Here is a 14,808-nt window from a genome sequence, read left to right on the forward strand (position 1 = left end):
AAAAATTATGGAGGACAGACTAAATCATATATTTTTAATACAGTGTATAAACATACAGAGTTTTTTAAGTGACATAGCATCTTGTTTTGTCATCAGTTGAGAAAATTTAAGAATATTTGGTCTAATAAAGTAGTATTCATCAATATACTTTTTCCTGATGTTTGACAGTGCAGTACATTCAAGTATAAAATGGAATTCATCAGCAACATGTTTAGCATTACAAAGTGTACATAATCTTTCACTTAATGGTATAGATGCCCATCTTCCCAGCTCAACTGGTAGATGGTGATTAGTAATACGAAATTTGACAAGTATTTTTCTAAATTTTAATGGCAAAATACTTAAATACTTTTCACACTCAAAATTTGTTTTAAAAATTTTATACAAAGTACCTTTAGAAGAACTGTTAATATCAGAATGCCATTTTTGAATAAATTGATCTTGTAATCTTTGTTTAACAACAGAAGTAACCCAGTCTTGATTAGGATTATAATAAAACCATATAATTCGGGGTACTACTTTTCAGGTACAGAATATGTTTCAAAAATTTTAAATGAACACGTTCAATAATATCTAAGTTTTCAAAACCCCAAATTTCACAACCATAAAGTAACACTGGTAAAACCATTTTATCGAACAAATCAAGTTGACATTCTACAGGGAGGTTAAATTGTCTTATTTTTCTGATAACACCATACATTGCTTTTTGGGCTTGGTCACAGAGATGTTTCTTGGCTTTTAAAAAGGAGCCAGATCTTGAAAAAATGATACCAAGATATTTAAATTCTTTAACAGTTTCTAGACTCTTGTTATTATAGTAAAATACTCTTTTGTTTAAAGGGCCTTTTGAAAAAAATTATATTTTGGTCTTCTCAATATTTAAAATCTTTATCAAATCTCTGTTGTTCTGAAAAGTGAGTTTAGCCTTACTGTACTTTTTTGAAAATCATTAGATAAAAAAATCAAACATTTGTAGATTACTGCTTGTTGCGTTTCTTTTGTGTTTCAGTATATTTAAGAAATTCAAAATTATCTATAACAATCTTACATAGGCACTTGTTTTGCCTATAAAATTTTAACTCTTAGTATAAGTATAACTTATACTTGTTATCGAAACAAGTGCCTGCGCAATCTTATCATAGTTTTGAATTTCTTATGAATTGACATACTTAAATGTAACTCTTTTTAAAGAAGGACAATATGGCAAACATCGAAGAATATTAAACAATCAGCTTTGGTAGAAGAAATTAGATATGATGGAATTAATTATGTACAGCCTTTGACAGCAGCTCATTGTTAGTTTTGTTACTTTGTACTTTTTTCTTTTTCACGCATGCACATATGTTTAACTATACTTGTAATCTTTCTCAACACTGTACTAATGTCAGTTCATGAGAATAAATTCATTGTCATTGCAATTAAACAGTGGGAAAATGAAAATTTGAATTAAGGAGTTTGCCTGTTACACTATATGAATTAAGCAATAGTCCATACTGATTTAATTTCTCTTCATATATAGAAGAACTAGATGACCTTCATTTTTTACAATTTGTTGGACATTATAAGAAACATTAACCTACAGTAAACCTGCCGAGTCAGTCAGGGAATACCAGACCGGTATTTCGTCAATTTAACCTACATTGTATACCTCTGTAGTTGTTTATTGACGACGAAAGCGTCATAACATATTAAAAGGTCTTGTCAGTTCCTTTATCTATGTCATACCTGGGGTTTAATCGAATGTAATTAGACTCTTCAGAATATATTAGATTATCAAGTCTATCATGTCAAAAGTGTAATTACAGGTAAAACGTTTAAATATAGCCTGGCCCGCGTCAACGTCAAACTAGTGTCATGGGTATACAGTATACAAAGCATACAGAGGACAGGTATCCCGACTACGTGCAATATTTATATTATACAAATATTGTTTTACATTTGAAAAAAAAAACTTGATATTTATATTGGAATATTTGTTATTCATTTTCAAAACTTATCATACATGAGGACATTCGAATGTTATACAGTGTACATAAATTGGATTTAATTATCCATCTTATATCCTATTTTTAAAGGCTGAATGCACAGCTAGCTGAATGGATGATAGAACCTAATCCTCCCCTCCCCCTTTTTGAATTTTTTCTTAGACACAAAAATTAATTTAAAATACATGAATGTCTAGTCTATATCTTTCCTATATTCTGATATTTGATATCATGCATTTTCTGCTTTTGTTAAGTAAGAGATGGGCACTTCACATGATATAAAATGCTACATTTTTATTAAACGTAGACGGCCAATCTTTAACAAAAGCGGGAGAGGATATGAGATATCGAAATGTAGGTGCAATAAATCTCGAAAAAAATCTCGAAAGATATCTTGGTGGATGGTTAACACCATCCAGTCGTCGGGGTAGCTGTGGCTAAATACTGATTCCTCGAATCAAACAACTTTACTGATAACACTTCTATACACAAGAAAAGGAAATCTATGGAAATATTTAGATAACAGTGGGTCCCCTATTGCTTTCCAAAGAAAACACTTGGCTTTCAATTCGACATTCGGGTTTATCAACGATGTTTAGTTAGTTTCATTGTCAACTCGATATAAAAAAAAAGCCATGGAGTCTGCTTCACGAAAAATATGGAGACAACAAAGAACAGTATTCAGGCTCAAAAGTCCATTAAACAATACAAAATAAGAGCAGAGCAAACACGGACCTCCAAAACATCAGAGATGGGATCAGGTGCCATGGAGGAGTGAGCATCACCTGCAGACCGGTCACACCCGCTGTATACTTCTTGTAATGATCGGAAAAGAACGGAAATATCCGTCTAAAATTCAGTTGTATATAATGGTCTAACAATTATATACTCCGTAGTATTAAAAACGTCAGTCAGCATTTGACTTAATGATAAATTGTATTTGCTGACAAGGTCATTGTATCGACCATAGAACTTACAAAATGATGACTTTAAACGAAAGTGCTGATATTCTTATTTCAGCAACTTGTAATACCCCCGCTGGAAAAGTGGGAATGTATATAGTGATCGGGATGTCCGTCTGTACGTCCGTCCCTCTGTTATGCTTTGTGGTATCCATCTTTTAACTACAATTCCTCTTATACCACTGAATGTATTTTAATGACACTTTCACTGAATTTTTACTACATACTGCAATTATACACCTCCCATTTTACTTTTTTATCTAACACTTATTTCCAAGAGCAAAACATGGACTTTGCCATTATATTCATATGGGAGGCGGGGGCAGGTTTATCGTTTAGTGAGCTCAGTGTCCATAGTACCTCTAGTTTGTCAAAAACTTACCTAATTTTAAAAACTGTATATATGTAGAGCATGCTCTTGTGTATCGATCAATTCAGAAATATAAACCCCGCATGCAGGTGATGAAGGTATATTGCTTGCAATAGTTGCGTAAGGGAAGTTGACGATTGAAAAGTTAAAGCCATCTCGTTTGTCATTAAGCTTAGTTGTTAGATTACCATTAACGTCTTTTTTGCAGTAAAGTTTCTAAGAAACAGTTGTGTCAGACTATTAATTTGGTATATTTTATTTCAAGCTCACCAGGATATAGCGTTTCGATATAAGAATGTTAATAACCATTGTTATTTGACAATTAATCGTTAATGGACAATGAAACATCATTTTCATGTTTAGATATTTACGGAGTATAGACGATTAGGGTCAACTTACAATGTATGTCAAACGAGATGACTTCAGCTTTTCAATCGTCAACATTCCTTATACATTAATTGTGTAGTAATCATCTGCTTGTGTTGTTCATGTCTCAACTTATTTGCTATATTCAAGAGCTTTGAATTGCTCTAAGTATGAACAATTTTTACAGCGAGGTATGCTACTCACTGCATTGTGGCAACGCACTTTGAAAAAAATACGCACTTTGAAATTTTTTTTCAAAGTGCGTTAAAATTGGGACAAAGTCAACGCACTTTGAAGAAAATTTTCAAAGTGCGTTAAATTTGGGACCAACTCAACGCACTTTGAAAAATTTTTTCAAAGTGCGTTAAGAGTCTACATCAATATATTTTACCATGGAGACACTTAATGTACTTTGAAAAAAAAATAAATCATACATGTATTTTAGTAATTGAAAGATTTTATTTGTTATTTATCTTTAAAAAAAAAAACCCTAACCCTAACCCCCAAAAGAATTGATTTACTCCCATCGAAAAGAGGAGAAGACGGGTATAAGATCCCTCAATCCAAATCTTTATCTTTCCAATACATAGGTGTCGGTAACAAACGGGGGAGGGGAGCAAAAAACCCAAAAAGGATAAGGTGCATTTTCAATGCTTATACGATGTATAATCTTTCTAAAATAAGTGGGGGCTTAGCCCCCCTCCTCTGGCCCTTCGCCCGGTCTCGATGTCTATGCTATACCTAAAACATTTATATATGTATTTACATAACTGGTATAACGTTGAAAACTTTCAATATTAAATGATTAATTAAAACAGATGAAAACTAGAAATTTTTAAGTACAATTAAACGTATGAGAGAGAAAGAATTTTCATAGTTTTGAACAATCAAATTGCCCCCTTTTTATTATGATAAATGCTAAGTTGCTTAAAGCTGTCCACTGTTAGTGCCCCCTTTACACCTTTACATCTACTTATCAAAGACTAGAATTAATAAAAAAAAGAAAAAAGAAACGAATGAATGATCTTAAACAATCGTCACTCTTTTTTTCAAGACCCTTTTTCCCTTTTATTTTATCAAAACCTCAAATATTTAAAACGTCAATATCTCAGGTCCTGAAGTGACTTTATCATACCGATTATTTGTAGGAATATGATCAATCTTTACATTTTTTTTTTCAAAGTGCGTTAATATGGTCGATATTAGCGCACTTTGAAAAAAAAAATAATTTTTTCAAAGTGCGTTAGCTTGGTCCCAAATTTAACGCACTTTGTAAAATTTTTTCAAAGTGCGTAATTTTTCAAAGTGCGTTGTAACACTGCATGATAATTTAACGTTACAGGGATTTAATTTAACAAACTCGTTTAAATTATTTTTCATTCTATGATTCGTCCTATTTCTCATTGAATTACATATTCACCAAATAGATTCGCATTAATGTCGTTTTATATGCATGTTTATTACAAATAAAGTTATAAGAATTCGGCTTACCGGAAATTTTAAAAGTAAAATGCAAGGGCTTTTAAAATTATCTTTAAAATACTAACATACCTGCTGAGTTATTCACACTGTAATCTATCATCAGATATGATTCTATTGTCCGTGCGCTCTTAATTAGGTATACGCTACTAACTATTCATGCAGTTTATTACATACCAAAAATTACATTCTGTTATCTATAAAACCTTGTCAAAAACAATCATTTAGGTCTAGAATGTCAATGAAACATATGGAGATAACGTACAGTATTCAAGCTCAAAAGTCCATAAACAATACAAAATAGGAGCAACGCAAACACGGACCTCCAAAACATCAGATCGAGGTGGGATCAGGTGCCATGGAGGAGTGAGCATTGCTCCTTGTCATGATCGGGAAATATAACGGAAAAATCCGTTGTCAATCCAGTGTATAACAATTAGTATGGAAAAACGTCAGTCAGCATTTTACTTATGATAAGTTGTATTTGCTGACAAGGTCATTGTATTGACCATAGAGCTGATGACTTTAAACGAGACTGCTGTGTGGCAACGCACTTTGAAAAAAAGATATGTATGAAAATAAAAATTCTAGACTTAGATTTTAGTAATAGAGGAAATCAAATTGTAATAATTATATCTTTCGAAAAACTTTTTAAAATTTACATGAACTCATTTAACCTCATTGAGAACAAGGAGAAGACGAGTAGAAGGTCTCTTATCCCAACTTTTTTTTTTCTTAAACATTGTACATAGCCGTCGGTAGCAAATTGAAAGTTGACCCCACAGGTAAGTCCCAATTTTTAATGCATACATGTATATATTATGTATATCTTTGCAAAATATTTATATGCCTACATGTAACCCCCCTTTCCGGTACTGATGTCTATGCTACACCCAAATATATGTGTTTACATAACGGGTATAACGTTGAAAACTTTCAATAAATTTAAGTTTACATAAAATGCATGCAAACTTGAAAAAAAATAAGTACAGTAAAGCATTTAAGCGAGAAAGAATTTTCAAAGTATGGAAAAATCAAAATCGCTCACTTTCACATCCTGAAGTGACATCTTCACAGAAGAATTATCAAACAGGTTCAATTATTTATCATACCTAAGATTTGCAGGAATATTGACAAATCCATACACAGTTTTTCAAAGTGCGTTAATATGGTCCATATTAACGCAGTTTGAAAAGAAATTTTATTTTTTCAAAGTGCGTTGACTTGGTCCCAAAATTTAACGCACTTTGAAAAAAATTTTCAAAGTGCGTAATTTTTCAAAGTGAGTTGTAACACTGCTGATATTCTTATTTCATCAATTTGTCAATAATTTACCTCCCTAGAAATCGAACATAAATAGAGCATGTTCTCGCGTATCGAATCAACTGAGATATAAACTCCGTATGCAGGTGATGAATGTATATTGCTGCATAAGTAAGGCAAGTTGGCGATTAAAAAGTTAGTCATATCACGTTTATCATAGAGCTTGGTTGTTAGATTACCATTAACGCCTTTTTTAAGAAAAAATATCAAAAAAAAAAAAAAGAAAAGAAAAAAAAGAAACAGTATTTTTTTTATGTTTGCCTGAAAGAAGATTCAAGATAAATTTAATTCAGAGCTCCCTCGATCTTTCTTTTTTTTTTTTTTTTTTTTTTTTTTTTTTTGATGAAGACAGTTCAGTTTAACATCAGACTAAAATGGAATTTTTAGACAATATGATTTATTTTACTATTAGCTAAAAATTTATAACAGAAACAAATGCCAGTGGATGCATCAATCTCTACATACTTGGAGTACACATATAATTTGTAATGCACTTAAGTTTAAAATTTTGATATTTTGTTGTACTCAAAACTACGCAAGAGCTTTTCGACACTTTCATGGACGTCTAGATGTATCACAGACTTAAGAAAGTACAATGTAAATGATCATGGGGGAAGTTTAAAAAGGAAATCTTTCTATTGAAGGGCGTTGAGAAATTCCAATAGCAGATATGCATGCGAAATGTTTGAAAGGGAAACGTAATAGCACACTAAAGATCTATTGTGATTTTGTGTTTGGAAGAAGTCTGGTACCTGTCAGGTTGCTAATGCCGTTGGAGACAAGTTTTGGTGATCGATACCGGAGATCATTTATACTGAACATATCGTGTGAATCAGAAATTAATTTTTGGTCTCTTTTATGTAATTTATACAATTAACAAAATTTATGTCGAGAAAACCTAAGATGAAAGCTTGAAGAATACAATGTACTCATTAATATATTTTTTTAAAGTACAAAGAAAGAAAGAAATGCAAGATATACTCCCTTTTAAAAGTTCTTCGAAGCTTGCTTATTTAACCAATCATTTTTTAATTGCAAGATTTAGAACATTTTCATGTAGAGATCGACGAGTAGATGGAAAAATGTTAAAAAGATAAGTGTTACCTGTCACAATGTAATAGCAATCAAGTTGGAGATTAATTTCACAACTTATTGGAATCCAATGTAATAAGTAATATTCAGTAAACAATTAACAAAATATTACGTACATCCAATGCTGATAACAAATACCCATCCTGTATTCCTTGTAGAAAATTGTGTATTTTTATCACTCGAATTTATGAGTGGTATGCGCTGTCTTTCTATAATTATTGTAAATAGGCCTACCTATAATTAAAACATTCCTTGTACCATCATATACTGATTTTTTATTTCATAATAATAATTATTATTTTAATTATTTTTGAGGGGGGGGGATAAATGAATGAATGATAAGAGAGATAACTCTAGAATGTGCACATACGAGAGGACAAAAATGATCATTTCACAAAATCTGCATATGATTTGTGTGATATGTGTTGAGTCATGTCAGTGTCTTATTTCGCAAAAAATCCTAGAATTTATCAAATTTATAAATTTATCAAATATTTTAACTTTTCTCTATCATTACTGAATATATTTTTTCGCTGAAAGATTTTTTTCTGCAGAACAGTGATTTCTTGTGATTTTATACCTTTCAATATTTAGAACTCTGCCCGGAATACTTAGTTCAAAAACTGAATGGCATTTTGCAACCCGTGTTCGCCATTCTGGCCTCCGTTTTGTACTAATATTATTCCGGATATATCTTAGAAAGGCTTGAATTTTATACCGCTTTTGACATTTTCCGGTCATAAGATGTTCGTTATTAACATAAAATAAACATAAACGGCATCACAGGCATTGAAAGCAGGTATGTATTTTTATAGAAGAAGATATTGATCCTAGGTTAAACATCTCTCTATTTTAATGCGTGTTATATACGTTTTGATATGAGTGTTTTGAAATATTGATTGAAATTAAGATGCCGTGTCAAAGACATATTGCGCATCTGTTTTGCAGAAATTGAGAATTAGTTAAGCCATTTACTAATTCATCAAATGGATCGAGACAGAGCGAAATCTACCATGGCTACAACAGCTGCCATGGGATGCCTGAAGACTCTTTTGATGATTTTCAACTTTATATTTTGGGTAACTATAAAATAATAAATAATGCAGTGAAAACAAATATACAGGGACTATTGTCTATAAAGAATTGTGTGAAATTGTATTCCTGCATTTGCATTATTATATTTTTCTTTTACCTATTGTCTGTCATTTGTTTTCTTATTTTGACTGCATACCAACATGGTGATGTCAATAAAATGATTTGAATAAATTATGCTGGATGCAAAAAATCACATTTATTTTTAGCTCACCTCGACGAAGTCGAGATGAGCTTATGCTATACCCCCGGCGTCAGTGTCCTGGTTAAAGTTTTAGGAGCAGGTCCATTCCCAAGTAACTATAAGCCTTACTCGGGCCAAACTTGCATAAATGATGCATCTAGAGATGGACACTACCAGATTTGCTTCGGATGCTAGATCTGACCTACATTTTCCAGATGAGTGACCAGGTTAAAGTTTTTGGAGCAGGTCTATTCCCAAGTAACTATAAGCATCCAAACTTGCATGGATGATGCATGTAGGGATGGACACTACCAAACTTGCTTCGGATGCTGGATCTGACCTACATTTTCCAGATGAGTGACCAGGTTAAAGTTTTGGAGCAGGTCCATTCCCAAGTGACTATAAGCCCTACCTGGACCATACTTGTATGGATGTTCCATCTAGGGATGGACACTACCAGACTTGCTTCGGATGCTGGATCTGACCTACATTTTCCAGATGAATGACCAGGTGAAAGTTTTTGGAGCAGGTCCATTCCCAAGTAACTATAAGCCCTACCCGGATCAAACTTGCATGGCTGATGCATCTAGGGATGGACACTACCAGACTTGCTTCGGATGCTGGATCTGACCTACATTTTCCAGATGAGTGACCAGGTTAAAATTTTTGGAGCTGGTCGATTCCCAAGTAACTACATGTATTAGCCCTACCCAGACCAAAGTTGCATGGCTGATGCATCTAGGGATGGACACTACCAGACTTGCTTCGGATGCTGGATCTGACTTACATTTTCCAGATTAGTGACTAGATTATTCCCAAGTAACTATAAGCCCTACCTAGACCAAACTTGCATGGATGATGCATCTAAGGATGAACAGTCAAAACTTGCTTCAGATGCTGGATCTGACCTACATTTTCCAAACGAATGACCAGGTTAAAGTTTTTGGAACAGATCAATCCCCAATGAACTTTAAGACCTATTTAAATAGAACTTGCTTAAATATTGTTGTCAGAATATATACTAACTGTTAAGAAAATATGATTTGAGATTTGCATTACTTAGACTGATTACATTCTTCGAGGTGAGCTTCGTAATCTTTGATTACCTATGTTTTAATTAGCAAGTACTGTGTAATAAATGGAAGCTTTCTTTTGGCAAACAAAAAAGTGTAGATCTTTGAATTTTTATAAATCAAAATAGATTATTTGGAACTTCTTTTTTGTTGTTGTTGAAAGTTAATATAGTTATTGTAAAACCACTATAGACATAGAGTAAATCACAACATCCAAAAAAGATCAATTAATACAATATGTTTACATGTATATTAATACTTTCATGTAAGGTGACTGGAATTGCCATCCTGGCTCTGGGAATATGGACCAAAGTTGACCTGTACAAGTACATGGAATTTTCTACCATCTACTACAAGGATTCTCCCTGGATTCTGATTGCTGTGGGTGCTTTAATAGTGATTGTGGGTTCCTTCGGATGCTGCTGTACAGCCAAAGGAAATGCTGTGTTGTTATATATGGTAACATTTCTTTCCCTAAAGAGTTACATGAAACACAAGTATTTTAGAATACTAAGATTATTTACTTATTGCCTTTGTTGCCTTTGGTGTGTAGGGAAGAGAGAAGGCTCGCCATATTTCTCCGTCACTGTCTAGCTTCTGGAATCTTCCATAACTTCTCTTGGAATAAACATGTAATATTGTCTTCATATAATTAAGACATTTTTGAAGGGGGAAAAAGATTTTAAAAAACACATGTAAAGTTCGAAACCTCTTGTGACGCACGCTAGATTTACGTACTTATCTGTTCTTATTTTGAGGTGTTCTTCTTTAGCAGTAAAACTAAACTTTGATTGAACTCTGTTGAAAATGCCCATGTAAAATTATATCTATCAAATTGTAAAGAACTGTATTGATTTCAGTATGGCTTTTTCCTCGTGCTGGTGTTTGCTGTAGAACTTGGAGCAGGTGCAGCAGGATTTTTCTACAAAGGAAAGGTAGGGAGGATGTTATGTCATTATGTTGAAAGCATTGTCCTATCAGAATATCCAAGTAGAATCTGAAAAATGAGATTGTTTCACAGATTTACTGTAAGATAGGAATTGTATCTTTTGTCATGTGTTTTTTGGAAATTTCTCCGAGGTGGAAAAAAATTGACTTTATAGGGCATTTATAAACTTTAAAAGTTACTTCTCTGATTCTGATTTTTTTTTTTAAAACTAAGCTGGAACAAGGATTTAAAGAGGGACTGGATAATGCACTTAAACAGTATGGCAATAGTAGCAAAGCAATGGATGAGTTGCAGTCCCAGGTAATTTTTTGTCCTGATATGTGTATACTCTTGTAGTAAGGGTTTAAGATGTACTTGCATGACCTAAGCTTTAAAAAGAAGTTACAAGGGATAAAAACTTTTTTTGTATATTCCAACTCATTTAATGATAAAGTAAAATTTGTATTTTTTTTTTCATTATGAATTTGGAGGAATATGTAATCATTTTATAGAGAGCTTAATTCAATATCATCTGTTTAGGTCAGTGAAAGAAATTATCATAAAAACTCAATTTTATTATATAATTCATTGATAATAAATCACCTTGCTTTTCCATTTTTTCAGATGGAAGTAGGTTTTACATATTTTGCTTGATAGTATTAGTGTGATTAACGTAACAGCATTTAAAATTCTGTACTTTGCCTGACAGCTGCACTGCTGTGGGAGTGAGAGTTACCAGGACTGGTTCATCACCCCGTGGGAGAAGACAGTCAACTCCAGTAGAGCCGTGCCCCACTCCTGCTGTAAAGACGCTGTGTGTAACAATCTGGATGTCAGTGTAAACGCCACAGATATCTACACAGTGGTGAGCAATCTATCTAAATTCTTCATTTTAGTATGACTATCAGTAAACCATTGAAAAGACAATCTCTGGGGGGAAAGCATATTTACTTGGACATATTGGTACATTAATATATTTTTCCATGGAGTTTAAGCATTCTAATTGCATACCCCTTCTCATTTTGTGACTGGTCAGAGTAATACTCATGCCAAATGATGAACAAGCATTGATTATCCAACCATATTCAAGAATAAAGATATGGTTGCCATGCATATGGATGGATTAAAAAAATTATCACATGTATTGAATTATTATCAAGTCTTAATGATAGTCCTTATAAAAAGTCTAAGTGCATATCATCGCATAAACTTAAAAACAGGAAATTGGCTCAGCATCGCAAAATCATATTTATGTGACAAATTGTCCAGTTAAAGTGTAAAATACACATTACATTTAAAACCATGTTGATTAGTCACATGACATGATAATGCTATCCTGAGTTTGTGAATTCCTGTGCCATCCATTATTTGTTGCCTCTTATTTCAGGGATGCTACAACACGGTCGTGGACTTCATGAAATCAAATATGGCAGTCATAGCTGGGGTGGCGTTCGGTATTTCTTTCTTCCAGGTATGTTGGAAACATTTTTTCTGACTTTCAGATTAGAATATTGCTTCAAAAACTTTTGCTTTTGAGTGCTGATGCTTTATTCTGTCCACAAAGAAAAAAAAAGTTAAATTAAAAAAAAAGGAAGTCCCACATGCATACTTTTTTATGACCCCTGGGCAGTGATCTGTTGACATGTGTACTGGAGGATTAGCTCAATGCTCAATCTGTAGCACATTAAGTATACTATTCTTAGGTTAAAAATTAAAAATGATAGTACTGTACATATTGAACAATTACAAGTAAATTAATGTGACTTTTTTTCAGCTACTTGGGGCATTACTAGCATGCTGTTTGGCAAAGCGGGTCAGAAAATCCAAATATGAACAAATGGCTTAGTGGATTTTCATAGTCCGCTGTCATCAAGGAACTGAGTGAAGATCAATTTATTATCTTATTTCATGAATGAACATCTAGTGCTTAAGTTTGTTTTCAAGCTAAAGAAGGTGTAAGATTTGTTTATTATAGTAACAGTAAATATTTGATTATGGTAAAATACCGGTAATTTTTTTGATATATGTATTAAATGCATTCCTTATTGTATCAGAATTTTATTGATGTTAAATTTCTTTTAGACTGTATATCTTTACATGTGCACCTGTTCTGTGTAACACAGTATTTTTCAAGCTTGTGTGTTTTGCTGCACCCCCATTTTACATTAATATTCAATGTACAAACACGTTACATTTTTAAAAGACCTGATCAAAGCATGCAGTTGACAGCTACCATGTTTTGGGCATTATTGACTCATCTATAGGGAGAAGGGGTGTCTTTGGGACTGATAAATAAATCAGTGTTAATATTAATTGGAACGACTCCAAATATAGTTCTCCTTATAATATTTTTACAGATTTGTATATCAAGTGAGGAAATATCATTCTATTTGACATATTTATCTCTACAAATCCCTCCAGATTTATTTATTTTATTATTACGCAATATTCATGCACATTGATCCTTTTGTCATATGGCAACATGTGACAAACTTTACTTATAGGGTATTATTAAAGAAATACTAATGTTTAAAGTGGTGATTTTATGTTTTATGATAGTTATATATTTTTATCAAATTTATTTTTAAGCTTAACATAAGCAATTTTTTTTGTTCCTTAATGCCAGTATGTACATATTTCTTATCAAGGGCATACAGGAGTTTCATCCAATGATAACTCTGTAACATTAATAACAATATTTATTAAACAAATTCTGTGTTTATGGATTTCATAGAAAAATTTTAGTTCAGGGTCGCATTTGAAGGTCATCTGGCCACCTCAACATAAATAGAAATTCCATTGTTTGTAATATTGAAGGAAGATGAAGATCATGATGGTTACAGCTGGAAACAAGGACAAAATGAATTTTAATTTCATGTTTAAAATAATTTTTCAATTTTATTTAGTTATACATGTATTATTATACATATTGTTAATCATGCATGTATAGAACATTTATAATCTCCGTTTAATTATCATTATGGCATAGGGTTTACTATTTTATGTATACATGTATCTCAGTATTTATCTACAGTTAATCTCTAGTCCTTGTAATCCCCACCGTACTGAAGTATTGACATTTTTAAATATTTTCTAAAGTTTTGCTCAAGTATGACATAAAAGAAAGTGCATTTTTTTCTTATTATAGTGCTGTATTTTGTTTTTATTCTTTTATTTTAGAAAAAGAAGATCTGATAACTAAAAATAGTTTTAGTGTTATAGTAATTGAGTAAGTATTCTGTAGGAAGTACCAAGTACTGTTTATTATCGCTTTTCAAATTTTATAATGTTAAGCTCTTGCTTTGTTATTTGTGATTATACATTGTTGTTACAGTGTTACGCAATGTCTTCTTGTTATTCTGCAAATAAATATAATCTCTTTCAGTGTGATGCATTCTTAACACAAACTACAATGAAAAAGTCATTTTAGTGATCCATGTTTACTAGATGTTCCCAATTTTGTCATCTTCAATAACCCACGGATGATCGATTCTCTATCGTCGCATCGTCGGTAACCCACGGATGATTCACATCGATTCTCTATCGTCGCATCATCGGTAACCCACGGATGATTCACATCGATCCTCTAGATAATGATGTATCCAGCAACAGTATTGGCAATATTCTAAGTCAGTTAATCTAAAGATTGAGGTGATCAAGCTATCCTTAACGAGTAGATCCTTATACCACAAGAGAAGATCAAAATACTGTAAGAGACCATTAATTATGGAACATTAATAAGGGGAAAGTTAAAAAAAAAACGATACATTATACGGTGCCACATTGTCTTAGATCAACAGTTTTTGAATTGTTTGTTTTTGTCAAGACGATTTCCACCTTAGTTTGGACTTTCACTAAGGCGTGGCATTCTCGGCGCTACTCAGTACGTAATTATCGTCTGTCAGATGGCGAATAGATTCTCATTGGTTAAGAAATTGATAACATCAGAAACTC

The 14,808-nt window shown here is 32.5% G+C and overlaps 1 protein-coding gene across 1 annotated transcript; it reads left to right on the forward strand.

Annotated features, from left to right (window-relative positions):
• Positions 1-8,306: 8,306 nt before the first annotated feature.
• Positions 8,307-14,238, forward strand: LOC134229808 (tetraspanin-7-like). Its single transcript, XM_062711603.1, has 8 exons — positions 8,307-8,376; positions 8,526-8,656; positions 10,197-10,385; positions 10,787-10,861; positions 11,089-11,175; positions 11,564-11,719; positions 12,242-12,325; positions 12,629-14,238. Exons 2-8 carry the CDS (start codon positions 8,564-8,566, stop codon positions 12,698-12,700), a joined length of 756 nt encoding a protein of 251 aa, XP_062567587.1. The 5' UTR covers positions 8,307-8,376; positions 8,526-8,563; the 3' UTR covers positions 12,701-14,238.
• Positions 14,239-14,808: the final 570 nt, after the last annotated feature.

The sequence above is a fragment of the Saccostrea cucullata genome, unplaced genomic scaffold (genome assembly GCF_032062105.1).
Source record: "Saccostrea cucullata isolate Sc308-1 unplaced genomic scaffold, CSIRO_AGI_Scuc_v1 ctg114, whole genome shotgun sequence".
In the NCBI taxonomy this organism is placed as follows: Eukaryota; Metazoa; Mollusca; class Bivalvia; order Ostreida; family Ostreidae; genus Saccostrea; species Saccostrea cuccullata.

Excerpts from the sequence above, each read along its gene's own strand:
- LOC134229808 (XM_062711603.1), top strand. The coding sequence starts at position 8,564 with ATGGATCGAGACAGAGCGAAATCTACCATGGCTACAACAGCTGCCATG. Across the intron at positions 8,657-10,196 it reads TTTTCAACTTTATATTTTGG|GTGACTGGAATTGCCATCCT; the intron begins GTAACTATAAAA and ends CTTTCATGTAAG. Across the intron at positions 12,326-12,628 it reads TCGGTATTTCTTTCTTCCAG|CTACTTGGGGCATTACTAGC; the intron begins GTATGTTGGAAA and ends ACTTTTTTTCAG.